General features: G+C 40.2%; 1 protein-coding gene across 8 annotated transcripts in view; it reads right to left on the bottom strand.

The window, feature by feature from the left end:
- Positions 1–27790, bottom strand: part of TRAPPC9 (trafficking protein particle complex subunit 9) — an 806968-nt gene that overhangs the window by 606489 nt on the left and 172689 nt on the right. For all 8 annotated transcript variants that reach the window (XM_037891970.2, XM_043539048.1, XM_043539044.1 and 5 more), the window contains exon 17: positions 19421–19545. In XM_037891970.2, the coding sequence (XP_037747898.1) occupies positions 19421–19545 (125 nt within the window). The remainder of the gene's footprint in view (positions 1–19420; positions 19546–27790) is intronic.

Genomic DNA, 27790 nt, shown 5'->3' with positions numbered 1-27790 from the left:
TCCCCTGGGTCTTCTCTATCACTAAATGGTTTGACCATGGCACATAATGGACTAGATTCAATACCTTTCTCCTACACGGTTTGTGAACAAGTAGAAAGATTTAGCATGGTCCTGAGTAAACTGGACAACTCTTACCAGGATGTCCCTCCTCAAGTTCAAAGGGAGGGTACTGAGACTCCTGTGTAGGTCAACCAGAATCCCATTCACCCTAGCCAATTGTCTGTACAGCTGACTGAACATAGCATCATCCCTGTGGGCTTTGACTAAAATCAGGATTACCACCAAGGCCTTCCTGCCCACAGAATAAATAAATTAGGGGACTTCCCTACAGTAGCATGGAGCCGCATTTCCATAGCTAAGAACCCCTCACTGCAGGTCCCTTGACTATAGCTCCACACATGATATTGAGGTCCATCTCTGACCTCAACCTCCCTGGGGACCATAAGCAGGCCTTGCAGCCCAGTAGAACCCTTCCCTGGGCTACCCTCTCATAGTCCCAGACACTGCGGGTCTGTTTCAGAGGTCTCTCAATAGTCCACTTCTGCCTCCAGGAAGTTCTCTGACTGGTTTACCTAGTGGTGGGCAGACTAACCCCTTGGGCCTGGGCTGGTAGGATATCACAAAAAGGCTCCAATCCCACCACCTCCAGCTTTAACCAGAGAAAGCAGAAATCCTGTAGCTACTGAACCATCGCTCAAGGACAAGAGTCTACAGCAAATTGTTGCCATCTAAATCAGTAGGAATATCCTTCCTTACTGAGCCCGAACCAGTCCAAGATGGCTTCTTTCTGAACCCCACAGTCCTTTGTCAAGGTCCCATTCATAGCACAATATACAGCTGGGCCTCCCCTATACAGTAGACCTTAATGGCCCACACCTCTCAGGGACATTGGGGAACACCTGCCACCTATTCAAATGTCTCCAGAAAGTCTTCAGGGTCATCCCTCCAGCCGTATCTTAGAAAAAAAAATCCTACAGGGATAACCAGGGTGTTGCACAAACCTGGGAGTCTCAACCAGTAAAGCTAGTACTTGCAGTAGAAAATGCTACTGCTACCCCAGCTATTTCAGTACAACATTTGGATCCATTTTTATCTTCAAGCTGTAGCACCTGCCTATGTTCTCCACCATCTACAAACTGATGGGCTATTTCATCAGCCCAGGAAAGTACAAGTGCCACACCTACTCTATTATATATAGGTTTTTATAGCACACACATCACTGGAGTATCTAACAGCCTTTCAAGTGGTGCATTAAGAAATGTGACAACACATATGTCATTTGTGTGTTCTCTCATCCTCTCCTCAGGGGCAAAAGTGTGTTCAGTTGGAGCGTCTTCTTTTCGTAGGGCCTTTTTATTTTTGGGGGGCGGGGGCTTTTTTTTGCCTCCTTCAGGCCCTTGCCTCAGAGCACAATTGCTCAAGCACAAAAACTCATCAAGTGAGTTCCTTACTTCCTTCAATCCCTTGCCGAGTCCTGTGACAGGCAGGTAGGCAGCCCTTAACCCTTCCCTGGAAGTTTCATCCTGTCACACACTTATAGTCCCATCTCTCAAAAACAGTTTGTCCCAACCTTATCAAACTTGGGCAAAAAAAAAAAAAAAAAATCTACTCTGCTGGCATCACACCACATATGCAAACCCCGCTCTGCCCCCTCACCCGCCCCGAGAGGGGAGGGATAGTAAATCTGACTTAAAATGGGAAGGTGAATTAAGATAAACCCTAAAGGGTAGATATATTCAACCAGATGGATTGTTCTCTTCGTAAAAATGTTTATGCCTATTTAAAATGAAACAACTATGGTTGTTAACCCAAAACTTCACCTTCCCCTGGGAGATGCTTAGTGAAAAATGGTTAGAGTTTTTCAGTCCCTCATTTGTTTTGCACTCTTATCACTACCATTGGTCTCATTTAGGGTTGCCAACTTTCTAATTACACAAAACCAAACACCCTTGTCCCATCTCCTACCCAGAGGCCCCACCCCCTGCCTCATCCCTTCTCCAAGGCGCCACCCACACTCACTCCTCCTCCCCTCCCCCCCCCCCCCCCGTCGCTCGCGCTCCTCCACACTCTCTCACACTCTCATTTTCACCAGGCTCAGGCAGGGGGTTGGGGCTTGGGCATCAGCTAGGGATACAGTCTCTGGGCTAGGGGGTGCAGGAGGGGGCTCCGGGCTGGGGCCGACAGGTTCGGCGTGTGGGAAGGGGCTTCAGGCTGAGGCAGAGGGGTGGGGTGTAGGAGAGGGTATGGGCTCTAGGCTGGGGGTGCAGACTCCAGTGTGAAGTCAGAAATTAGGGGCTTCAGGGTACGGGAGGGAGATCCAGGCTGGGGCAGGGGGTTGGGGTACAGGGGTGAGGGCTCTGGGGTGCAGGAGGGGGCTCCAAGCAGGAGCTGAGGGATCTGGAGTGTGTGAAAGAGTTCCAAGCTGGGGCAGGGGGTTGGAGCGCAGGAGGGTTTTTCGAGGTGCACAGTCCAAGAGGGAGTTTGGGTGTAGGAGGGGGCTCAGGGCTGGGGCAGGGGTTAGCTTGCAGGAGGGGCTTTGGAGTACAGGCTCCGGGCAACACTCACCTCAGGGAGCTCCCTGTAAGTGGCGACATGTCCCTCTTCTCACAGGCAGAGGCGCGCCCAGGTCGCTCTGCGCAGTGCCTCTGCCCACAGGCACCACCCCTGCAGCTCCCATTGGCCGCAATTCCCAGCCAATGGAAGATGTTGAGCCGGTGTTCACGGCGGGGGCAGTAGACGGAGCCCCCATGGCCGTCCCTCCACCTAGGAGCTGAGGGACTTGTCACCGCTTCTGAGGAGCCACATGGATCCCGGTAGGAGCCTTCCAGCCCCACGCCAACCAGACTTTTAATGGTCCAGTCAGCAGGGATGACCAATGCCACCAGGGTCTCTTTTTGACCGGGCATTCTGGTCGTAAACCGGACATCTGGCAATCGTAGTCTCCTAATGTGATCTCAGACAAGTGAAAACCTTTGTGCCTCAGTCTCTCCATCTGAAAAATTCTTATTTTCTTTTCAAAAGTGCTTGAGCTCATCAGCTGGAAACTACTACATACAGTGCAAAATTATTATAATACTTAAGTCTCCTTTCTGGTAAACATTTTTCCGTTGTGAACACCTTCGTTCGGAATTATTATGGTTATAGGATTCTATCCAGGGTACTAATGCTGTCTATGCAATCTAGAAAGACATTTCAGATTAAAAAACTGACATGAATAGCTGTTTTAAAGGGGAAACAAAGCATTTTGAGGTTAGTAAAAGTTAACTATTTTTACATCATATGTATTTTGTCTCTCTTTCTGTATGTCCTTTCAGAAGCCTGAAAGCAGAAGACCTAGTTTTGTATTTCTTGGAAATTTGAGGTGTTTAGCCAAATTCAGTCTCCTGTTGGAGATTCAACTTTCACTATTCACAATTACAGATACTTGACTTAAAGATTCAGTTTATGTTGATGGCCAAGTTACAGCACATCTCAAATGTCTAACAAAGAGAGACTATTTTTACAACCTTACATCAACAGCAGTGGGGAAAAATCTTAAAGAAAACCAAAGTTATCCCATCAATATATCAAATCAGAATTTTAATTCATCTTGTTTTACTAAAAATGGCAAAGGAAAGTATGACATTTAAAACCTGTTTTGTCTCATAAACAGCAAATGTGGAGCCTGCTGTGATGATTATCCAAAGATTTTCCTAGATGAAATAAACTAGGTAAAACGAGATTCCAGTGTGACCTTTCAGAAACGGTTTAGCATCCATTACAGATGTCACATTCTATGTTTCAGATTTCTTCAGCTGAGAACCACAGCACTTGACCTCCTCTTCTGAAGTCCCCACAGTGATAAATTACTAAACTTCATTTGTCTTTCATACTCTTGGGTAAGAAAGTCAGAATGCCACTTTCAGCTAAATAAACAGAAGACAGGAGATCTGAAGATCCTGCTTATCTTTTAAGATGCACTTTAACTACTCTGACAAATTGCCCAAAAGGCACAGCTCACCTTTATGCATAACTGTGATCTGTCTCTGTAACTGAGAAATTAAGAATATTCTGCCAAGAACACGATTGGAAAAGTAATGATACAAGCTCTTGGTGAACTGTTTATTCACAAATATAGAACTGCATAATAAGGGATATGCATAGTAAAGAAAAAGGATAAAGAATGAGCAAGTTCATATAACTCAAAGCTGTCATCCTGAGAAAGCGCTGCATCTTATATATGGCTTTTCTGGAGGCTAAATCTGAAAATATCCTTGCTTGTCTATTTGCATATATTAAGTCTTATCAACTGATTACACTGAGAGAATCTATGGAATCCTAAGACAGTGATCAAATGAACTCTTTTTGTGAGACTATATATTATTTTCTGTTCTCAGTGTCTCAGCAGCAAAATTAACACAGATTGAAATATATTTCAAAAGCACTTTCTAAATAACTATTTTTTGTTTTGGACAGCTATGTGTTTTGACTAGCAAGGGCCAAATTACAGCTGACCATGCCAGGATGCACTACAAAAGATGCACTCCTACCAGCTCATACATTCAAGCAGGTGGAAACCATCATTTGGCTGTAGACACTAGTCAAGAAGATGGGTAACTAGCTGGTATGCCAGAAGTAGTATGCCTGAGTAGGTGAGGAGATCTCACCTCCAGCCCAGCTAAAAACACTGCAAGGGAAGCTTAACTATACATTTTAAAAGGTATCGCAAGAGCTACTTCCCAGGTTTTTTTTCTGCTGAAGTACCAGTGGAAGCATTACCTCTTTCAAAGAGGTAATGCTTCCAGGTATGGTCATTCAGGGATCACACCTCGACCAGCTTCCAGGCATGGTCATTCAGGGATCACACCTCGACCACCTCCCTAGCAGACCACTTTTTCCTAGGAGGGCTCATACTGCCCTAAGCAATCCTTTGTTAATTTGCTTATTTCTACGGAATGTGAATCATTTTTTAATTCAGGCCGTCTTTACTTACTGCTTTTACAGAGGATCTGCTTTGCTTCAATATCTTGTTTACCAAATGTGCCACTAGTACAAGGAGAAGCTTTGCTAAGGCATTCTTAGCAAAAAAAAAGCTTTTCCCAAAATTGTCAGTTAGCAGCTGTCTCGAATTGTAACACAGGAACTGTTGTTTGAGAAGAAAATGAGGCGCAAGAAAGGAACAAAGGAGGAGAGAAGTTCAAACACAGCAAAACATCAAAAATGTCTAAAGAACTACTGCAGTATAGAGCTATGCTACAACAGATTCAATAGGATTAAAAATTGAAAGCCTGAAATTGATCAATACTGAAGATGCAGTTATGAACCTCGAGGGCTTAAATGGAGCAACTGCAGACTATTAATTTAATAACTGGCATAGGCTGGGTTAAAATGTAAGATCATCTTTGTATCATATTAGGCACCAAAAGGATCTTGAAACTGAAGAGAAAAAACCTATAGCATTAGAAAAAGAATTAAATTACTGAAATTTCATCTCAGTCCTGCTTCAGAATTTTACTTTTCAGGTTGCTGAGATGAACAGATTACTGCTGTAAAATGCCACATTTTTAAAATTATTTCTCTTTACATTTCCAGCTTTTCTAAAACTATCTGATATGAGATACACATTAAGGGCCCAATTATTTCATTCTTAGAGTAAGTAGCTGTAGTAGGAAGAGGTCCTGAAACCTAAGCCCTTGTATCAGAGGTCTGGTATGGGGCCTGAGGCCTGGGCTAAAGTAGTGGTCAAAACTTTGCTAATACACCTCTCCGCTTCTGCCACCAGTGAGTGCTGGGAGGTTGGGAAAGAAATAATTGGGCCCTTAATGTGTATCTCATATCAGATAGTTGTAGAAAGTGGTTCAGTAATCATATAATCTTCTTAAGATCTGGTAAAGTCCACGTGAATGTGTGTCCAAGAAGTCTGAGGCCATGACCAACAGTATAGATGAACTGGGCAGATTCTTGCTGAATTTGCTGACGCGTAGTACAGCACTCCACCGTCCTCTCTATGTCCGTCAATCCCTGGCCACCATTCCTTAAATGCACATTCACATTCTTTAGTCCAGTTCTATTTTTTCTTTGCTTGTAAGAGTTCATGTAAAGCTGACAATAACCTTAGTAGTCAAGCAGTCCTAAGAATGTGACAAGTTCTCTGGTGCTGGTGCTTCAAAAACTGCCTTCTCTTTCTCTGGTGATTTCCATATGTCCCAGGCATGAATTACACATCCAAGGTATTCAACTGAAGGTTTGAAAAATTCATCTGTCTTGATGTATCCTCAAGTCAATGGTCTTCCTAACGTTGCAAGACAGCATCCGTATTCCAAAGATGATCCTCTTAATCCTTTCTTGTGACAAGGATGTTCTCCAAATAGCAATGAACTCTGTTCAGTCCCTTCAGGATCTCATCCATGGCTTTCTGGAACAGGGCAAGTGCCAATGTGATACCAAAAGGCAATCTTTTATAATAAAATAAATTTGTGTGTTGACTGAGACACACTTGTAAGATGCCCGATGAATCTCCATTTCTAGGTATGCATTGACCAAATCCAATGTACTGAAAAACCGTCCTCCATTAAATATAGCAAACAAATCTTCAATATGAGGTAGTGGATACTCATCTGCATATAAAACTGAATTAAGGGTCTACAAATTCAGACAGCCATCCTTCTTGATCATTGGTACAATGGGTGTACCCCAATCACCATGTAAAACCGTGGATAAGACTCCAATATTCACAATATACAGTCCAAATCAGCCACCATCAGAAGCTTCAGAATATAAGGCACAATTTTGGGCTTCCAATATTTTCATTGGCTATCAGACTCAAAAGTGATCTTAAACTGACACATTGATCATCTGTCCAAGTTCTTTTTCAAAAACTTTGCTGTGTCTGTCCAGAATTTCTTAAAGATTTCGAGCTGTTTCCATGATCTCCTTGATATCAGTCCAATTCAGAGTTTCTCAAGACCAGTTCTGCCAAATAATGGTGGATACATTCCTTCAATCATATACAAGGGTAGAACAACTGATCGTCCATCTACTTTTACCTGGAGTATACCTTTTGGAACTAACTTTTCTGCCGTATACATCATCTCGAAGAAACTTCCATGCTTTTGAAGAACTTTGACAAAGTCTGGTGATAGACAGATGCAGAAATCAATGAAATGGCAACTCCAGTAACAAGCTCCATTCTTGTAGGAACTCCTTCGATCAAGGGTGTAACCCAGATGCAAACTCTAGCCTCCAACAACATATACAGTGTTAGATCTTGGTCAGTATCACTAGAGATCTTGTCTTCATTATAAATTCCCAACTTCCATCCTGTCTTAGTTTCAGTCTTCATAGGTGTCTTCTTTGATGGATAGCTATTCTGTGTTGCTGATTGCTGAACTGTTTGATAGGTCACAGTGATGTGTCCTTTTTTCTGGCACATTTTGCAAATGACTTGGCATTCCCAGCACCCTGTCTCTGCAAGTGTAGTTTGTGCAAAATGGCCTCACAGAAATTTCTTACATTCCCGTAGTCCTCTGTCTCACTGATTCAGGAGGTGCATTTCTCAGCTCACACTAAATTCCAGAAAATCTTTCACTGCAGTTTCCATGGCAATAGCTACTTCAACAGCCTTCTTGAATGTAAATGCTGATACAGTAAGTAATGTCTTCTGGATCTGGTCATTGCACAATCCAGAGACACACTGGTCGCACAGGGCATCACTTAATATTTGTCCAAACTGGCAATAATCTGACAACTTCCTCAGAGCAGGAATGAACTCTTCTACCAACTCTCCACTTCCCTGATGGAACCAATATTGTTCTGCTATCATTGATGGGGTAAGAGAAGAATATCCCTGTGTTGCTGCAGTCACTGCAGCATACGTGGCAGTTTCAGGCACAGGTGGAGACAATAGGTGTCACAGCAGTCCATGTGCCTTTTGACACATGACTGTCAGTAAGGTTGAAACTCTCCATCCGCCTGGAATATTGTTGCAAGCTACAAATTGCTCAAAACATTCATGGTACACCACACATAATTCATGATTTTTGTTCAACTCACCAACATGGCAACTTTTGGGGCAATTTCACTTCTCTCCTATTGAACGTCAAACCCTCACAGACATCTCTTCTCTGCCACGAGAAATTTTTATTTCCCTGGTCTTGCAGCTTGTGTCTGCAATGTATTTATTTATACTTACTGTGCACTATCTGTGCTTAATCTCCCTCTGGTGACTGTATGCTTATGCTGCAGACTCACTCCTTTGGCTTTATCTGGGAACGCTTAGTGCTAGCTAAAACTGTTTCTCTCTCTACCCGCTTGCATGCGGTCAGTCAAGATGGTTGCTTGCTTTCCCCTCAGTGCTCTGTTTGAATACCTCTGGCAGTAACTACAGAACCCTTCTTCTTTGTTCTGTCTTTATTTGCCTACCTTCCCTCTCTTGCTAGCTGACTCATGCTGTCCCTTGCAGCAAAAACAGCAGTCTGTCACCTTGTGCCGATAGGTGAACTTTTCCCCTCCTTTTATTATTTGCTTAATTTTTCTTCCTGTTGACGAAATGGGAGCACTAGACATTTGTGGGACAGAAGACTTGCATCACCAGTATGTTATATTTGGACCCAGCAGAGGAGAGGATAGAGACTGAGGGAGCTGATAGAAACACAGCTGTCTGCTGTAGTGGTAGCTTTATTGTTCTGGCAGCAAAACTGAAACTAACACAAAAATGAGGCTATGCCAGAGTGAGCACAGAATGTCTAACCATTTAAAGGGATAATACATCATGCTAACCTTCAATTATTGCTACATAAAGAGTCAACTTTCTCACTTATGTCTGGCATAAACAGTCAATATCAAAGACTCAAGAAAAATATCAACTACTGTAGTACCTTAACACATGAGCCCTACCAAAGGAAGGGAAAAGGTGTTTTACAAAATGGATTATTAAAAGAAACTGAGAATTAATCAGATATAGAAACATTTATGGAGAGATAACAATGACACTTTCCTAACATTCTAAAAGCCAAGGTGTGACCGGGAACCAGGGGAGCCAGCCGAGCTCACTCAGTTAAGGTGAACTGCAAAGAATGGAGCAGACAATCCCCAAAGCTGGTGGATATTCCAATACTTAGATTTACCAAGCCAGCACAAAACAGCTTCATTACCACCTCGCTGGTTGCCCAGAAGCCAACACAGTTCCCTTAAAGTAACCCAGCCTCAGGCCTCCACCCAGATACCCAAGTCAAGAATGATGAAGATTACTGAAAATCTTATTTCATCATATAAAAAAGTTCTACCAATCCCAAACGATCGGACACATTACCTACCAGGTTAATGACTATTCCAGATTTTACCCAAATACACGCTTACAGCCAGTTCTTAACAACTAAACTAAAATTTATTAAAAAAGTAAAAGTATGGTTAAAAGATCAATATACATAAAGACATGAGTCAATCTTGAGATTCAGATTCATAGCAGAGATGGTGAGCTTTGTAGTTGCAAGGAATTATTTCAGAAATAATCCAAAGGTTATAGTCCAATGTTTATATTTCAGGGCGGTCCAGTCAAAACTGGGATCTCAGTCCTTGTGGCTTAGGCTTCCCCTGCATGAAACCTCAAGCAGATCTGAAATAAAAAGGATTGGAACCCAAGGGTCTTTTACCCAATTTTCTAGCATCCACATGACTATACAGTCCTGGGTAAACAATAGGCTTCTGATGTAACCTTCTGTTTTCTAAGCACCACCAGTAATTAGTTACACAAATTAACATAGGGCAATTTATCCATTAAGCAGTCTATCACAAACTTTAAGGAGACATATAGACAATGACTTTATTTCACCCAAGATTCATCTAAATGTTAATATTCCCTTTTGATCTCTGAATTAAAAGTTATAGTGACAGACTGGAACAGTCTGTTTACATTGTTAGCATCTAAGATACACACAATTAGTATCACTTCTAACAATATAGGTTTGCATTGCGAAGTTCTAACCTATCTACCTTGAATGGCCCTAATTACCATTCACACACCTTTCTAACATGACTTTAAATGTTGGCTTCAGGTCATTCAGCCTGCAGGATGCTTAACGCTTTCTGGTCATGCATCACACAAGGATTCTCTTACAAATCCCGTGTGTTATGTCTTTAGCTCTTTACACAATATACATGAGAGAACCACATTCACACTGGGGCCCAAGTGATTGTGTTTACTAAATCAATATAACATTGCAAGAGCCAGCTACATATACTCAAGGCCCATTTATACCCTGCAACTCTGACAGGGTTTTTGTGGGTTCTAAAACAGAAGACAGTGAGGGCCACTAGAGCAGTGGTTCTCAACCAGGGGTATGTGTATCCTCGGGGTACACAGAGGTCTTCCAGAGGATACATCAACTCATGTAGTTATTCATGTAGTTTTATAACAGGCTACATAAAAAGTACTAGCAAAGTCAATACAAACATTTCCACAGTGACTTGTCTATACTGCCCTATATACTATACACTGAAATGTAAGAACAATATATTCCAGCTGATTTTATAATTATATGGTAAAAAATGAGAAAGTAAGCATTTTTTCAGTAATAGTGTGCTGTGACCCTTTTTTTATTTATAGCTGATTTTGTAAGTAAATAGTTTTTAAGTGACATGAAACTTGGGGGTACATAAGACAAATAAGATTCCTGAAAGGGGTACAGTATTCTGGAAAGGTTGAAAGCCACTGAACTAGAGAGCTCACAACCCATTTAAAGGGATACTAATAAATTTCTATATATTACAATGAGTAGTACACCCGTGTAACAAACTAGACTACACAAGATACTCTGGACTGTGGAATAGGAAATTCAATACACACCTCCCCCAATTAAAACAGAATAGGTTTCAACACACAAACTGGCCTTTTGAGGCACACTGCCATGTCTTGTTCCAGCTTCCCTCTGTGGATATTGCATTATACCCCAGGTAGAGATTTTCAATAGTTTATGACGACTAAAACTTGAGTTGTTACAATTACTGAATAGCGAGTAACAGAAATAGTAAGTCTGAACATAGTATTTTCATTATAATTTTCTTTTCAGCTTCAAATTTTATAATGATGTCATTAAGCATTTTTGTAGAATACTAAATTTATGATATTATTAAAAACCCAGTCACTTCAAGAAGTCAGTGACTGGTTTATTAGAACATAGAAATTTGTAGAGAAACATTATTGTAGACTGCAGGGAACTGCATGTAAAATATTGGTAATATTTACTGTTCCAGTACTTTCTCTTTCATTTATAATTTTTAGGATTGAAGCAGTTTGTGTTTTTAAGCACCCATATTCGGAAATGTCCAAATTAGTACATTTCAAAGATGGTAATGGAAGTACGCAGTTTTTGAAATACTGCTGTAGATTAATTTTCATTTGCAGAAACTCAACTTATTTTGAAGGCTTGTTTATCTACGTTATACAGGGCTAACAAATAACTACATTTCTATGAATTATTTCTGACAAGCACAAATATTTCCAAACCACAATTAGAGTTGCATACTACATTTTCATGGAGTACTCAAAAGATATTTATTATTTTGACAGGTTGTTCCTAATTGTTTGCAAACTTAGAAAGTCCCACTTCTTTCTTGTATTAGCGATTATCAAACCATTATTATTAGCATGAATACTGCATGGTTAACCTTAATATATACCTCAAATTGGTCTAAATAGCACTCTGGCCTTCCCACACAGTGTGGGCTATGGGGCAATACATGGAGGGCAGTTCACTCCTCCTTGGTTGTCCTGAAGCAACAAGTAAGCCAGTAGGGTAGATCCTCTAACAGGAAGATTTCTCCTTGGGTAGATTCAGTCCCTACAATAAGCTCTTAGATTTAATAGATTCATACAGTTTAAGGCCAGAAGGGACCATTAGATTACCTAATCTGACTTCCTGTACATCAATAACTTGCATTTGACTCAAGTGTGATTTGTGTTTAGATAAAGCATATTAAAGACATCAAGTCTTGATCTGAAGACAATGAGAGATGGAAAATTTACCACTTCCCTTGGTAGTTTGTTCAAGGATTCATTGCCCTCACTATTAAAAATGTGTGCATAATTTCTAATCAGATTTTCTCTGACTTCAGTTTCCACATATTGGTTCTTGTTATGCCTTTCTCCAATAGATTAAAGAACCCTTTAGCACCCTGTATTTGTTCTGCATGGAAATACTCATACATTGTAATCAAGTCCCCTATTAGTCTTTTTTTTTTTTTTTTTTAAATAAACTAAACTGACTGAGCTCTTTATGTCTCTCAATATCAGGCATTTTCTCTAACCTGCCAATCATTTTAGAGCCACTCTCCAATTTTTAACTTCTTTTTAAAATGAGGACTAAAGAACTGGACATCGTAGTCCAGTATTGGTCTCACCAATGCCATACACAGAGGTAAAAATCTACACACTCTTACTCACTACTTTACTATTTGTATATCCAAGGATCACATTGGCCCTTTTTGCCACAGCTTTACACAGGAAGCTCATTTTCAGATACTCGTCCACTATAATCCTTAAATCCTTTTCAGAGCCACTGCTTTCTACGATACTGTCTCCCATTTTGTAAGTACAGCCTGCATTCCTTTTTGTTAGATGTCTAAGGAAGGTAGGTTACTTACCTCATAGAAACTGAAACTCTTAGAGACATGTGGTCCCTTTGGGTGTTAACTGTGGATGTGCACAAACTCCGGGTGCCCAGGATGAGAAATTCTTCAGTAGGAGATTCCTTTGGTCTATGCCTCCTCGTACTGCAAACCCAGGGCATAAAGTAGCAACAAAGACCACCCATCCCTTCAGTTCCTAAATTACCACGAATCACAAGGATCCAAAGAGAAGGAGAAGGAAGGTTGGTAGCAAATACCCACAGGGACCTCACATAAAATGAAGAACTCCATTTACTATAAAGGTAAGTAATCTTCCTTTCTTCTCTGAGCGCGCGTCCCCATGTGTACTAACCGTTGGTAATTTCCAAGCAACCCTTATTTCGGAGGATGGTCCGAGGAAGTAACTCGGACAACAATCTGCCATACTGCTGAACCAAAGGATGTTTGACAGTGATGCAAATGAGGCTGCCTGGGCCCTAGTTGAGTAAGCTTTAATATCATACAGAGGAGGAGCTTGAGAGCTAGTAGCAGAAGAGGATGCAGCCAAAGATCCATCTTGAGAATCTCTGAGATGGTTTCACCTGTCATTCTTCTGGCAAATTAAAGAGTTTAGGAGATTTACTTAATAGCTTTGGTCCAATCAAAGTAAAAAGTTAGGACCCTTTGAACATCTAGATAATATAATCTCTTGTCATCTCTAGCATTGTGGGGCTTCAGATAAAACAAGGGCAGATGAATCGTTTGATTCAGAGGGAAGTCTGATTGGATCTTAGAAACAAAGAGGATGTACTCGGAGGGACACCTTATCTCAGTGAAAGATGGTATACAGTATATCTCCCACAATGGCACCAACCTCACTTGCCCTCCTAGTTGAAGTAATCTCTGTAAAAAAGAGCCACCTTCATTGATAAAAACTTGTGTACTTGTGGCACTTTAGAGACTAACAAATTTATTTGAGCATAAGCTTTCGTGGGCTACAGCTCACTTCATCAGATGCACAGAATGGAACATATAATAAGATTATAAATATATATATATACACACACACACACACACACAGAATATGAAAACGTGGAAGTAGCCATACCAACTGTAAGAGACTAATTAATTAAGATGAGCTATTATCAGCAGGAGAAAAAGAAAACTTTTGTAGTGATAATCAAGATGGCCCATTTAAAAGTGAGGATACTTAACATGGGGAAATAGATTCAATGTGTGTAATGACCCAGCCACTCCCAGTCTCTATTCAAACCCTAGTTAATGGTATCTAGTATTGGAAGGCACATGAAGCCAAGGGCTCAAAGGGCAGCTACCAAAGTGCTGCTAGTACTAAATTCAGAACCCAGGGAGGCATAGAGATCAAGATACCAGAGGGACAGTTTTAATAATGGCTTTAAAGAGTTGGACTGTGATGAGGTGAGTGAAAACTGAGTAGCTTTCTATAGGAGAAAGCAGACTGAAAGTTTGAGTGTCTTTAGGGACAGGATGTAGTTACAGATACAGGGAAGTTCTGGCTCTTCCAGGAAAAGGTGATCTTTCTGGCAAAACTTTTCCACACAATAGCGTAATACTTATATGTAGAAGGTTTCCACTATTAATCAAGATGGATTTCACTTCTTGTGAGCAAGTTTGAGCAGTGTAATACTTGCATGTAGAAGGTTTCAACTATTAATCATGATGGACTGCACTTCTTGTAAGCAAGTTCGCTCTAAGTATGTTGCCCAACTAAAACCCAGGCTGTGAGCCAGAGGAGAGTTGTGTTGGGATGGCAGGTTTTGCCCCAATTCTGAGAGAACAGTGTGGGGAAAAATTATAAATGTACCTGCAAGTGGTCATTTACGGGGTCATGGTGAACCCAAAATGATGGTCTGTTGCCCTGCATTTTCCAGAGAACTTAAGATATGAGGGGAATAGGAGGGAAGACAAACATTAACAGTTCTGACCATGAGAGTAAGGTGGCTACTCCACTCCAGAGTCCGGAACATAACCATTGTGAGAGCAATCAGTTCAGCATTTCTTTCTTGGATAGCACAGAGGTCCCAGGGCAGGTAGCCCTACTGATGGACGATTTGTTGGATACTGAAGTGTGCAGCTCCCACTCAGGGTCCTCACTGAAATGTTTGCTGTGCCTCTCTGCCAGGGAATTCTGCCTTGTCTTCTTCATAATAGTAAGTACCTGGAGTAAAAACTCCTTCCTCTGTATTCAAGAGGTACAGGCTCTGTAACTCCGAACTGGATCAAGGGATCCATTTCCTGTTGAAGAATCCTCCTGTGAAAGGGGTCCCTGAAGAGGGACGGCAAAGGGGATTTGGAAGGTGGGGTGGACTGGAACTCAGTGGTACATCTAGTGGAAGTAACATCCAAAATCCATCTGGCTATGGTTAAAGTCTGCCACTGTGGAAAGTAATAGGCTAGGCAACTGCCAAACTGGGGTACTAAAACAACTAATGGACGGCTCTTGAGCTACTCATCAAAATCTCTTTTTAAAAGGCAAATTACTCTAGAAGTAAGATGCTAATGGAGCCAAGCGCCTGCCTTGTTGCAGTCTTGGTAGCTCATAGCTGCAGTCTCAAGAATTTTCTCCAGGAAGGTGGGATATATATATAAACCCAACAGGCAGAGGATGGTATGAGAATCTTTCAGTGAGTGGAGTGTCTTGTTCATCATCTTGCTATGGAGCAGTTCTTGTTAACCTGTAATCCCTGATTTCATCTGAGGGTGGAAAACTAAATTACATAGCACGTGCTAAGACATATTGAAATATCATCTAAAATAGAAGCTATTAAAGCTGTAATGCAAGAGATGTAAAACTACTAAGGAAGGCTTTGCAGTAAATTGAGGCCTAATGAGCCTATTAATAGTTTTAATAGTCTAATTAGCAATGGAGTTAGCATAACTACATAACCTAAGGCTATAAGATTTAGAAACAGTTTGCAATATGTAGCTTGTGATAAACGAGTATACCGCACAAACCTGAATACAAGATTTATAGTGGATCTGGGAGTTTGTGTAACCACATTTAAGTATCTAAACGATTGGGAAACATAGGATATAAATAGCTTATACTAGCAAATGGAACCTTAATTACATCCCTCAGAATAACAAACATGGGCAGAAAGAAAAGGAGTACTTGTGGCACACCTTAGAGACTACCAAATTTATTTGAGCATAAGCATTCGTGAGCTACAGCTCACTTCATTGGATGCATTCAGTGGAAAACATGGGCAGGGCACTAAGACCTAAATCAAATATGATCCTGGATGCAAGGAAAAAGGTTATAAAAGATGGTCAGAACAAGGTCTAGTTAGGACACCAGGGATAACGGAATGGTGAAAGCCTGAGTACAATCAAGCTTTGTGGTAATCTCCACTTACTTTTTCTTCTATCTTTGCTGTTATATGCTTCTACAAGACCGTACGTAAGTAAGTATGTCAGCATTTAGGGATTGCTTTATCTTGTACCAGCCAAAGGCTCTAAGTATGCACAATCATTTTAATTAGGGCTGTCAATTAACTGTACTTAACTCAAATGATTAACACAAAACAAATTAACTAGATTTTAAAAAGTCACAGTTAATCAGTTTTAATCACACTGTTAAACAATAACAGACTACCAATTTAAATTTATTATAAATATTTTGGATGTTTTAGTGCATTTTAAAATATATTGATTTCAATTACAACACAGAATACAAAGTATACAGTGCTCACTTTATATTATTTTTATTCCAAATATTTCCACTGTAAAAAAGATGAATCGAGAAATACTGTTTCTTTTGTTTACCTCATACAAATACTGTAGTGTAATCTGTATTGTGAAAGTGCAACTTACAAATGTAGATTTTTACATAACTACTCAAATTGTACATGCTAAAAACTGGAGTGTGTTGAGGACTAAATCTACCCTACAAAAATCTCTAAAATGCATGTTAAGTCCTAAATCTCAATATATGATGCCAATTTGTTGCCACTGAAATAGTCCATGGGAACATGTCATTTTCAACAAATCTTTTGAAGGAAACCTGCCTGGTTTTCAGCCATGTTGCCTGCCCACATACCAGTCTTCCCAGGCTGCTAGGAAGCCTGTAGTCCAATGTGCCACAGCCCCCCCTCCAGCAACATTCAGATCCTCAGCTGCTTACCTGATGGGCTTCTGCGGAGCCAGGGCTTCCCTACTGGCCAATTCACTGGGCTACCTGGCTCTGAAGGAAAGTAGGCAGCTGGGAAGCTAGCAGAAATGTTAAGAAATTTCCATTTCAATACTTCCAAAATGGAATTTTTCAAACGTTTCCTATCTGTGGGAAATTTTGCTTCTCATGGGATGGACTTTCTGGGTTCCCACACAGCTCTATGTTAATTACACAATTGCTGAACATCTGACTGGTTTAACTCCCAAATGTTTGCGCTATCATGTTGGTAATTTGCAGGGATTAGCATTTGGAAAATCACTTACTGCTCAAAATCAGACTTGCAATCTCAAAATAAATTGAAAGATGGCAGGAATATTTTATAATCCCTCACATTGTCACTAACAATACTTAACTACACTAACTACCGTTTCTCTGTTAACGTGCAGAAATAAATCAAAGTGCATTAGTGATATTAATGGTCCGAAAGAATCATCTTTTCAAACATCTTCATCTGATTATTGATTGAACAGACTTGTAAATAGCTCTGCCATAGGAAGAGAGTAAATTCAGATACAAAGTAAGGTTTTGAGAGAGAACTGTAGAGTCCGAGATTTGTTTATAAAATTATAGGCACGCTGAGCAAAATATTTTCAAGTATATAAAATAATTAACTGTGCTAATTTCTGATGTTATGGTCTAGTGCAGGATGTAGATCCCAGGTAGAAGATGCATCAGATACTGAACTAACATTACATTCAATCTTCACCAAAAGACTGAGAAGAAAGACCATTTAACAATTAACTTTAATATAATTTTTAACTTTTCAAAAGCAAATTTAAACTTAAAAAATAATGCTAATTCATTCAAACTGAGTAAATCTACAATGCTAAAAGCAATACCTAAGTGAGAATCATGACGATAAGAAAACTATCAGGTTTCACATTTTAATTTAGTTTTGTCCGTGTAATTTTACAACAGGGACACATAGAAGGACACCCACTGAGCCAGAAAAACGGAAAATAACTTTAGAGTGATGGTCCAGACCAGGGGTGGGCAAACTTTTTGGTCCGAGGGCTACATCTTGGTATGGAAATTGTATGGTGGGCCATGAATGCTCACATAATTGGGGGGTTGGGGTGCAGGAGGGAGTGAGGGCTCCGGCTGGGGGTACAGGCTCTGGGGTGGGGCCAGAAATTAGGAGTTCAGGGTGCAGGAGGGGACTCCAGGCTAGGGCAGGGGGTTAGGGTGCAGGAGGGGGGCAAGGGTGCAGGCTCTGGGCGGCACTTACCTCAAGCAGCTCCCGGAAACAGAGGCATGTCCCCACTCCGGCTTCTACGTTGAGGCGCGGCCAGGTGGTTCTGCGCACTGCCCCATCTGCAGGCACCGCCCCTGCAGCTCACATTGGCACTGTTTTCTGGCCAATGGGAGCTGCGGGGCGGTGTTGGGGGCAGTGTTTGTGGCGGGGGCAGCATGCAGAGCCCCCTGGCTGTCCCTATGCATAGGAGCCGGAGGAGGAACACGTCACTGCTCCCGGGACCCGTGTGGAGCAAGCCCCCGACCCCACTCTCTGGCAGGAGCTCGAGGGCTGGATTAAAACATCTGAAGGGCCGGATGCAGCCCCTAGGCCATAGTCTGCCCACCACTTGTCCAGAGTGACATCCTAAATTTACTTTGAAATGCAGAAGAACGAATATAAAGAATAAAGGATTCGATATAGAAATTGTCCTACTTTTGACGTCTCAATTACAATTTTTTAAAATTGGAAGCAATATCTTCTGCAAAACCTGAGGACTAAGAATACTGTTCAACTATTATTTCACTGCCTGAAGGCATCAGTCCAGTAGTTTAAGGCTTCAACAAAGTGTATAGACTATCTTTACCCATTACAGTTGCTTATTCCAGGGCAGAACTCCTTAAAGTAAGCACAAACAGTGTCGTTTCTACCCACTTAAACACTGACTCATACCACTAAGTTTTCCTAATTTTAATACTGACATTCACTAAGCTGTCTCCTGATTATTCCATCTTATTCCATCTTATTATTATTTACATATCACCAATAGCAGGCTTCACACCTTCATAGGTGTCTGTAAAACAAGACCCTGTTTCTGAAGCAATTGCACTGTCCTGACTCAAGTACATTTTATCAAAATGAACCAACTAATACAAGCTCTTTACATCCTCTCCGCATCACAGGTCTCAACTAAAAAAGGCTAATGAGGGGGGAAAATGAACAACCTCCAGGGATGATTTGAAGGGCCCAGGGCTCCGGCCGCCGCTACTGCCCAGGGCCCTTTAAACCGCTGCCACAGCCCCCGGCTGCCGCTGTTACCCTGGGGAGGGGGAAGGAGGCACTTGCCAGTACAGGGTGGGCCAGGGCTGGCTCTGACCCCCCCAGCCCCACCCCTTCCTCCCGAGGGCCCACCCCTTCCGGGGGCCAGAGCCGGCCCCAGCCCAGCCCTGTACCGGTAAGTCCCTAAACTTACTTTCACGCCTGCCTAAGACTATAGTTCAAATAATACATCTTAACAACTATCAGGTTTCAGAGTATGTAACAACTATGTAACAACTATGTAAAGAAAATATTTGCCTGTAAAAACTCCTCTTCCATATCTTTACTACAAAACACAGTAGAATGCAGTGAACTGAAGTCTGAACTCTTCACCTACTTCAATACCACTACCTTACCTTTACATGACTGAAGTCACCAACTTTGCTGCTTTCAGTCGGGTTGATAGGTTTGCTCTCTACTCGTGGTTTGACAATCTGTCGAAAAGGACTGGAAAGCGGAAGTCCACTAATACTTATTCCATCTAGAAAAATAAAAGGATCAGAATTTCTTATTTTGTTCTGTTTTCAAGTTCTAAGTAATATTCCAGACTGCCTTGAACTAAAATACTCCCAATACATTATCAAATGAAAAGGAAAAAAATCAGGTAATGAAACATAACCTATCTCTCTATTGCAGAAAGAGTTAAAGAAAAGATGCAGTCATGATTTTGGTCCTGATCCAATGCTGACTAAAGGCAACAGAAAGCCTGCCATTGACTTCAGTGGGCTTTGGATGAAATTCTCTATTTAGCTAAATTGTTACATTAGAATTCAATGAAATCCACGAGAAAGAAGGATAACATGAAAAGGCACAAAAGAAGGTATAAAAAATGTCCCCCAAATTTAAGGTTACACTAGTGCTTATTAAATTAAATGAGAGATGCAAAAGATGGGATTTCTTCCCTTGCGATTATAACGAAAAAAGGCAATCAACTGGTTAACTCCTGTAGCATAACTTCTAATATTATGCCCTTTTCATGTCTATTTTAATAGGGAGCATGAAATAATGGCTTGATGTTTTCTACAGATTACTGACAATGGGATGCATGAAAAAAAATGGGAATTGCAACATATGATCATTTATAAAGTAATGCAAATACAAAATGGAAACTTAAGTTGTGTATTGTAGTACTCATCTCAAAACTGAATGAGAAGTATACATTTTCAGTCACATTCTCAACTTTATATTTTACTAGTAGCCAGTGTATACTAGTGTATATGTTGTACAGTAATCAAAAGAAATGTCAACAGAAATTTTGCTACTAATAAACTCATGTACCTTATTTGTAACTGTCACACTTTCTCCATTTAAACCTCAAATTAGCTAGGTGAAAGTGAAAATGAAAATGCTATATATAAATAAATATGGCCTATTTTCTGAGGCTCTGTACAAAGAAGGAAGTACAAAGCTCCATCCACTGGTTCTTGTTATGACTCTGCTAGATTAAAGAGCCCTTTAGCACCCTCCATTTTCCCGCTGTGGAACTACTTACACATCATAATCAAGTCCCCTCTCAATTTTCTTTATCAAACTACGGACATTGAGTTCTTAAAGTCTCTCGATATAAAGGCATTTTCTCCAACCTTTGAATCATATTAGGGCACCCTCTCCAATTTTTCAACTTCCTTTTTAAAATGAGGACACCAGAACTGGACACAGTATTCCAGTGCTGGTCTTGCCAATGCCGTATACAGAGGAAAAATCCCTCATTACTGATACTCACTACTCCCCTGTTTATACAGTCACGGATTGTGTTAGCTTTTTTTTGCGACAGCTTCACACTGCAAGCTCATGTTATTTTGCTTGTCCACTATGACCCTTAAATCCTTTTGAGAGTCACTGCTTTCCAGAATACATTCTTCCATTCTATAAGCATGACCTATTCCTTGATTCTAGATGCACAACTATGCATTTGGCTGTATTAAAACATTTTATTTGACTGGACCCAGCTTACCAAGTGATCTAGATCATTAAGTATGATTGCCCTGTCCTCATGATTATTTACCACTTTGCCCATCGTATCATCCATGAACGTTATCAGCAGTGATTTTATATTTATCTCCAGATCACTAATGAAAACATTCAAATAGCCCTGGACATAGTACTGATCCCTACAAAACCCCACTAAAAACACCTCTATTCAATGATGACTCCCCATTGACAATTATTGTTGAGATCTGTCAGCTAGCCAGTTCTTAATCCATTTAACATACACTTTAATAATATTATGTAATGCTACTTTTTAATTATCTGTTCAGGTACCTTTATCAACCAAAATTGTAATTCCACCAAAAAAATTGAAATTGGGTTTGTCTGACCAGATTTATTTCTTGAAAAGATCTATTTTGCACGCATGCAAATGGAAGCTGAATTCTCTGATCTGTGCATGTCCTCACTGGAGCTCATGGTGAGAGATTTAGGTACTATGGCAGCTACAATGAGCAATAATTTAATAGTTTTAGGAGGTACAGTTAAAAACTATTTCAAAAAATTAATTCCAGTATATATTTAGTAAATATTGAGTTGTCTAACAAGTAATCACTGCAGTCTTCTTCTGCGGAAAAAATCATACAATCCATAACAGCATTACATAAAGATCTTCTCTAGCAGGAGATTAATCACCAACACACACAAAAAAGGAATTACAACAGCAATTTGGACTGATGTTTTAATAAAAAAATCTTGTAATAAATTACACTTATTAATGGATTATTGCAACATAAACAATCTATAATCTCTCCTTATTGTGTTCTCCCTATTACAAACAACGCAAACAGAAGCAGTTTCAGCAGTAAATGAAAAAATAGTCAAAGACACTGCTAAGGACATGACTTTTCTTTGCTTAAAAGATAGAAATCCTTGGATCATTAATATTAATTTAGAAGGAAAAAATGCATTTATTGTAGCTACTGAACCAATGAAAGCCAAATGACTTTTCCAACTCTCTATAATGCATTACTTTTCCTACTCCAGTGTCTCACATACTCTTTAAAAATGTTAACTACTTGTCACCATTAGTTTTAAAAGCTACACTAAAATTATAGTAGCATCTGGAAGTGTAGCTCTACCTAGTTCATGTTAAACCAGTAGTTAAGCTAATAATAATACTCTGAATGTATATAGTGCCTATCATCCAAAGATACCAAAGTTCTATAGAAACATTGAGTCTATCACCACCCTCTCATTACAGAAGAGAAGGAGTTGTGAATGCTTACTCCAGGGCTTCAATTAATCCCTAATCTCCTAACAAGCACTACTGTTTCACCAAAATTAACAAGGTAAAAATGCTGCTTGTACAGGCAAGTATAATATTGCCATATAGTTCAAATCAATAGTCCATCTAAATCCATTACCCTGTTTCTGTTGGATGCCAATATCAAAAGTTTTGTATGCTGCATTCTCATCTCAGAATAGATTTTTCTGGGAAGTTTTGTGCAAAAAAAAAAAAAAAAAAAAAAAAAAAAAAGGAATTTTAAAGTCAGTGTTTTGAAAGATTACCTAAAGTTCCCTTGTTAAATAGAATCATAACTGCTTGGCCTTGTGCTCTGTTGATATAGCCAACTATCTGGTAGGTCCTGTGGCAAGTTACAAAACATGTAATAGAAACCATCATAATTTGACATGATAAATAATACTACCAAGCTCTTACATAGCACCTTCCATCAGTAGATCTCAAAGAGCTTCACACTACACTTACCTACATTAGCCTCGTTTTAAAGATGGTTACACTGATATACCGGAAGGAGAAATTACCTGCCCAGAGTCATCACCCAGCAGGCCAGTGGTGGAGCCAGGAACAGAACCCTGGGTTCCTGAATCCCAGTCCAGTGCTCTACTCACGAAGCCATGCAGCCTCCCCACAATATAAAAGAGAAGGGATTAAACTGTCTAATTAAAACAGTTTTATAAACCACATACCTGCTGATGGAAGGACTGGGGTGGGGGGAGAGAAAGTTATTGTCAAGCCCTGCCCAGCAGCACCATAGAGTCAGAAAGAACTGGTACAAGGATTATAAACACTGCTTAAAAGAGCATTTCATTACAGGAATGGCTGACGCACAGTTTACCTAATGCAATGCTTACTGGGCCTTCTGGACAACACTAAAGAAAGTCCCAGTTCTCACACCTTGTACATTAGAATGGAGTGTCGAAATACTATGCACAGAGGTGTGCACACATTAAAGTGACAAACTGCAATATTTTGGTTTTTGCTTCCTTCTTTCTTCTTCTGGGCCGTGTCTTAAAACAGCTTTTTATGAGTATCTACAAAACACCATTTACAAGTTTTTTCAAATGTTTATAAAATGACCTGCTATAAACTCCAAGCGTGGAGGGAGATTATTTGTTGAGAGACAGGTGAAGGAACTGGAGTTCAGGAGTCACACAGTGATGGTGTAAGTAGACTTGAAGGGATGGAGAAGTGCCATCTGGTGCTGGACTGAGAAAGAGCCTAGCAGCTAAGTTCCAGATCTACTACAGGTTTCAGAGTAGCAGCCATGTTAGTCTGTATTCGCAAAAAGAAAAGGAGTACTTCTGGCACCTTAGAGACTAACAGATTTATTTGAGCATAAGCTCTGATGAAGTGAGCTGTAGTTCACGAAAGCTTATGCTCAAATAAATCTGTTAGTCTCTAAGATGCCACAAGTACTCCTTTTCTTTTTGAGATCATCTACACTCATCCTTTGAATGGCGTGCTGCAGAGTTGCCCAAGTTCTGTGTCTTTATCGAGAGTCTTGCGATATCTAGTGTGTTTCTCAAAGTCACAGTTCCAGAAGACAGGTCATTTTGTGAGAAACTCAGCTTTACCATCTTTTTAAAAGTAAGTTCTAGCCATTATGATTGTAGAGAAAAACTTGAAAGTATGCTCCAAGTGCACTCTAAAGGCTGAAAACCAAATTTGGATTTCAGTCTCATGATTTTGGGGAGCCTAAACCATGCTTTTTATAGGCATGGGGTAGGCTCAGCAGTTCCTTCCTTTCCTCCCTCCCTCCCTCCCATTCCCCAAGAATTTTTTCCTCCAAGAAACAGCAGAACAGTACTAAGCAAGAATTAGGAGTAGGAGTTCTTCAGCTAACATTTATTTCAACAAAACCTTAATTACTGGTATTGAGCTGAGTTTTTTTGGTAATATAAATGGTAAAATTAAAAATAGTGTATTTAGCACTAAGGAAGTGTATTAAAATAAGAAATTAAGCCTTTATCAATTATCATTTCTGCTTAAATGAATTCATACCAGAACTCACTCCTGCTTCCTTTAACTAAATTATGATCATAATATTATCATGCTTCTGTTTTTCCCATGCATAGAGTGTCATACTTTAAAAAGCCATAGTGCACACAATGCAGATCTATAATGATATCATGGGAAGAGAGGTAGTCACTTTATGCATGTTATCTTCATTTATTAAGATATAAGAGCTCCCTGCTTAATATGAACAAATCTAACTCAAAACATTATCAATTTCCTCCTAAACCAGTTTCATAAAAAAAAAATTAACAGAATAAATTAGGCAGTTGAAAAAAAATCAATAATTTAAAATACACATTAGTGTATGAACAATTACTCTATTTTATTATGCTTTCCCTTTAATAAGGGAATGTTTGTTAAAAGTATCTACTGGATATTTCTAAAAGTTCTGGCCAAACAAAATCACTGCTGTATATTTGATTGCACAGCAAATATAGTTTTAAAATCACCTCAAAAAATGCTCTGATGTAAATAATGGGAATTGTAGAATGTATTTCAGTATCTCACTTCCTGCGAAATCTCAGTGAACTACTACTGAAATATTGAAAGTGCCACAATATTTAATTCTGTGATTCAACTCATCTGAATGAATATGATCATGTGAGACAAAATAAAAAAAAGACTACAACTGCACTTCACTAAAGGGAAAATTGCCAGCTATATTTAGCTGGTGGAGGGGGGGGTAGGAGGAGGAGGGCAAGGCTTGTTTTTAAATTTGATACTATAAGAATATAGTAAAGAAAACCAAATATATTACCAAAAAAACAAAAGAAAACTCCTAAAGAACTCCAAGCTAGGAAAAATTAAATTAACAAAAAATCATACAAAACACAGGACTTGGTGGTGATAGAGGACTTCAGCTACAGCGACATCTGTTGGAAAAACACAGCAGGGTACAGATTATCCTACAAGTTCTTGGAATTCATTTGAGACAACTTTTTATGAGAGATGATAAAGTGGCTAGGGGAGAGGCTATTCTAGATTTGATTCAGACAAACAGAATGGAACTGGCTGAGAATTTCCAGGTGAAAGGCAGCTTGGGTGAAAGTAAACATGAAATAATATGAGTTATTGATTCTAAGGATTAGTAGGAGGGAAAACAGCAGAATAAAGACAATGGACTTCAAGATGAAAACTTTAGCAAACTCTGAGAATTGGTAGGTAAGATCTCATGGAAGCAAGACTAAGGGAAAAAGAGCTCAGGAGATCTGGCAGTCTTTTAAATAGACATTATTAAAGGCATAAGAACAAAGCAGCCCAACGTACAGGAAATATACAACAGTAAGAGGCCACCCTCGCTTAACCAGGAAATCTTCAATGACCTGAAATTCCGAAGAGACGCATGCAAAAAACGGAAACTAGGTCAAATTACAAAAGTTGAAGAAAAAAAATATGTAGGGGCATAATTAGAAAACCCAAGGTAAAAAATTAGATTTGACTAGATAGGACAAAGGATAACAAGGAAACATTGTACAAATACATTAGAAGCAAGAGGAAGATCAAGGACAGGGAATGCCCATTACTCAATAAGGAGAGAAATATAATGAACACACAGCAATGGCCGGAGTGCTAAATGCCTTTTTGTTTCAGCTTTCACCAAAAAAGTTATCAGTAACCAGATGACTAACAATGACCAGTGTAAATGAAGTACAATCTGAGGCTAAAATAGGTTGAAAAAAGTTAAGAATTCCTTAGACAAGTTAGGTGTCTTCAGCAGGGCTTGATGAAATATATCCAAAATACTTTAGGAACTGGCTGAAGAGATCTCTGAGCCATTAATTATTGTCTTTGATAACTTGTGGAGCAGGGAGAGATCCCAGAGGACTGGACAAAGACAAATATAGTACCTACCTATAAAAAGGGAAATAAGGATACAGGGAATTATAGACCTGTCAGCTTAACATCATTACCCAGAAAGATAATGGAACAAATAATCAAACAACCAATTTGTAAGCATCTGGAAGAAAATAAGGGGATAACAGTCAACATGGATTATTTTAAACACGATTTGTTGTTGACAAATCTAGTATTCTTCTTTGATGGGGTAACAACCCTTGTGGATGGGGAGAAGCAGTAGATGGGATATATGTCAAATTTAGTAAGGCTTTTGATACTGTCTCATGTGGCCTTCTCAAAAAAACTGGAGAAATACAGCCTAGATAAAACTACTAAACAGTGGGTGCACAATCGGTTGGAAAAAATGTACTCAGAGTAATCATCAGTGGCTCAAAATCAAGCTTGAAAGGCATACCAAGTGATCTTCTGCAGGTATCTGTCCTGGTTCCAATTCTACTCAATATCTTCATAAATTATTTGGATAATATCAAATAGAGCATACATATAAAGTTTGTTGACAATACCAAGCGAGGAGAGGTTGCAAGCACTTTGGAATTTGAATAGGATGAAATTCAATAAGGACAAATGCAAAGTACTACCTTTGAAAAGAAATAATCAATTCCACAAATACAAAATGGGAAATAACTGCCTGGGATGGAGTACTGCAAAAAGGATCTGGGGTTATAATGGATCACAAACTAAATATGGGTCAACAATATAATACTGTTGCAAAAAAAGCAAACACTTTTGGGATGTACTAGCAGAAGTTTTTTAAGACAGACATAAGCAGTTATTCTTTTACTCTACTCAGCACTGATAAAGCCTCAACTGGAGAATTGTGTCAAGTTCTGGGCACCATACTTCAAGAAAGATGTGGACAAACTGGCATCAGTCCAAAGGAGAGCAACAAAAATGATTAACGCTCTATAAAGCATGACCTATGAGGAAAGATTGGAAAAATTGGGTTTGCTTAGTCTTCAGAAGAGAAGACTGAGGGGGTACATGATAACAGTATTCAAGTACCGAAAAGGTCATTATAATGAGGAGAGAGATAAATGTTGTTCTTACCCACTGAGGACAGGACAGGAAGTAATGGGTTTTAATTCTAGCAAAGGAGATTTAGGTTGGACATCAGCAAAACAACTTCTTAACTGTAAGAGTAGTTAAGAACTGGAACAAATTGCCCTGGGAGGTTGTGGAATCACAGTCAATGGAGTTTTTAAGAACAAGTTAGACAGACAACTGTCAGGGATGGTCGAGATCAGGGGCCTCAAACACACAGCCCGCGGGGTTATCTTCTGCGGCCCACCAGCTCCCGGAACCACACCCCCCCCCCCCCCCCCCCCCAGCATTTACCTAGAGCGGCTCCGGCCCGGTGCATAACGGGGGCAGAGCAGGCTCCCTGTCTGCCTGCCTTGCCCCCGCACCACTCCGGGAAGCAGCCAGAACCTGGGGGGGCCCAGGGGTCTGTGTGTTGCCCTGGCCGCTCCTCCAGGTACCTCCTCCGAAGCTCCCATTGGCCGTAGTTCCCCGTTCCCAGCCAATGGGAGCTGCAGGGGAAGTACCTAGAAGAGCAGCCAAGGCAACACACAGACCCCTGTGCCACCCCATCCCCCAGGACCTGGCCGCTTCCAAGAGCGGC

This window comes from Chelonia mydas, chromosome 2, assembly GCF_015237465.2.
Source record: "Chelonia mydas isolate rCheMyd1 chromosome 2, rCheMyd1.pri.v2, whole genome shotgun sequence".
NCBI classification, from domain to species: domain Eukaryota; kingdom Metazoa; phylum Chordata; order Testudines; family Cheloniidae; genus Chelonia; species Chelonia mydas.
Note: the sequence above shows the minus strand (reverse complement) of the source record. Positions and strands in the feature narration are given on the sequence as shown.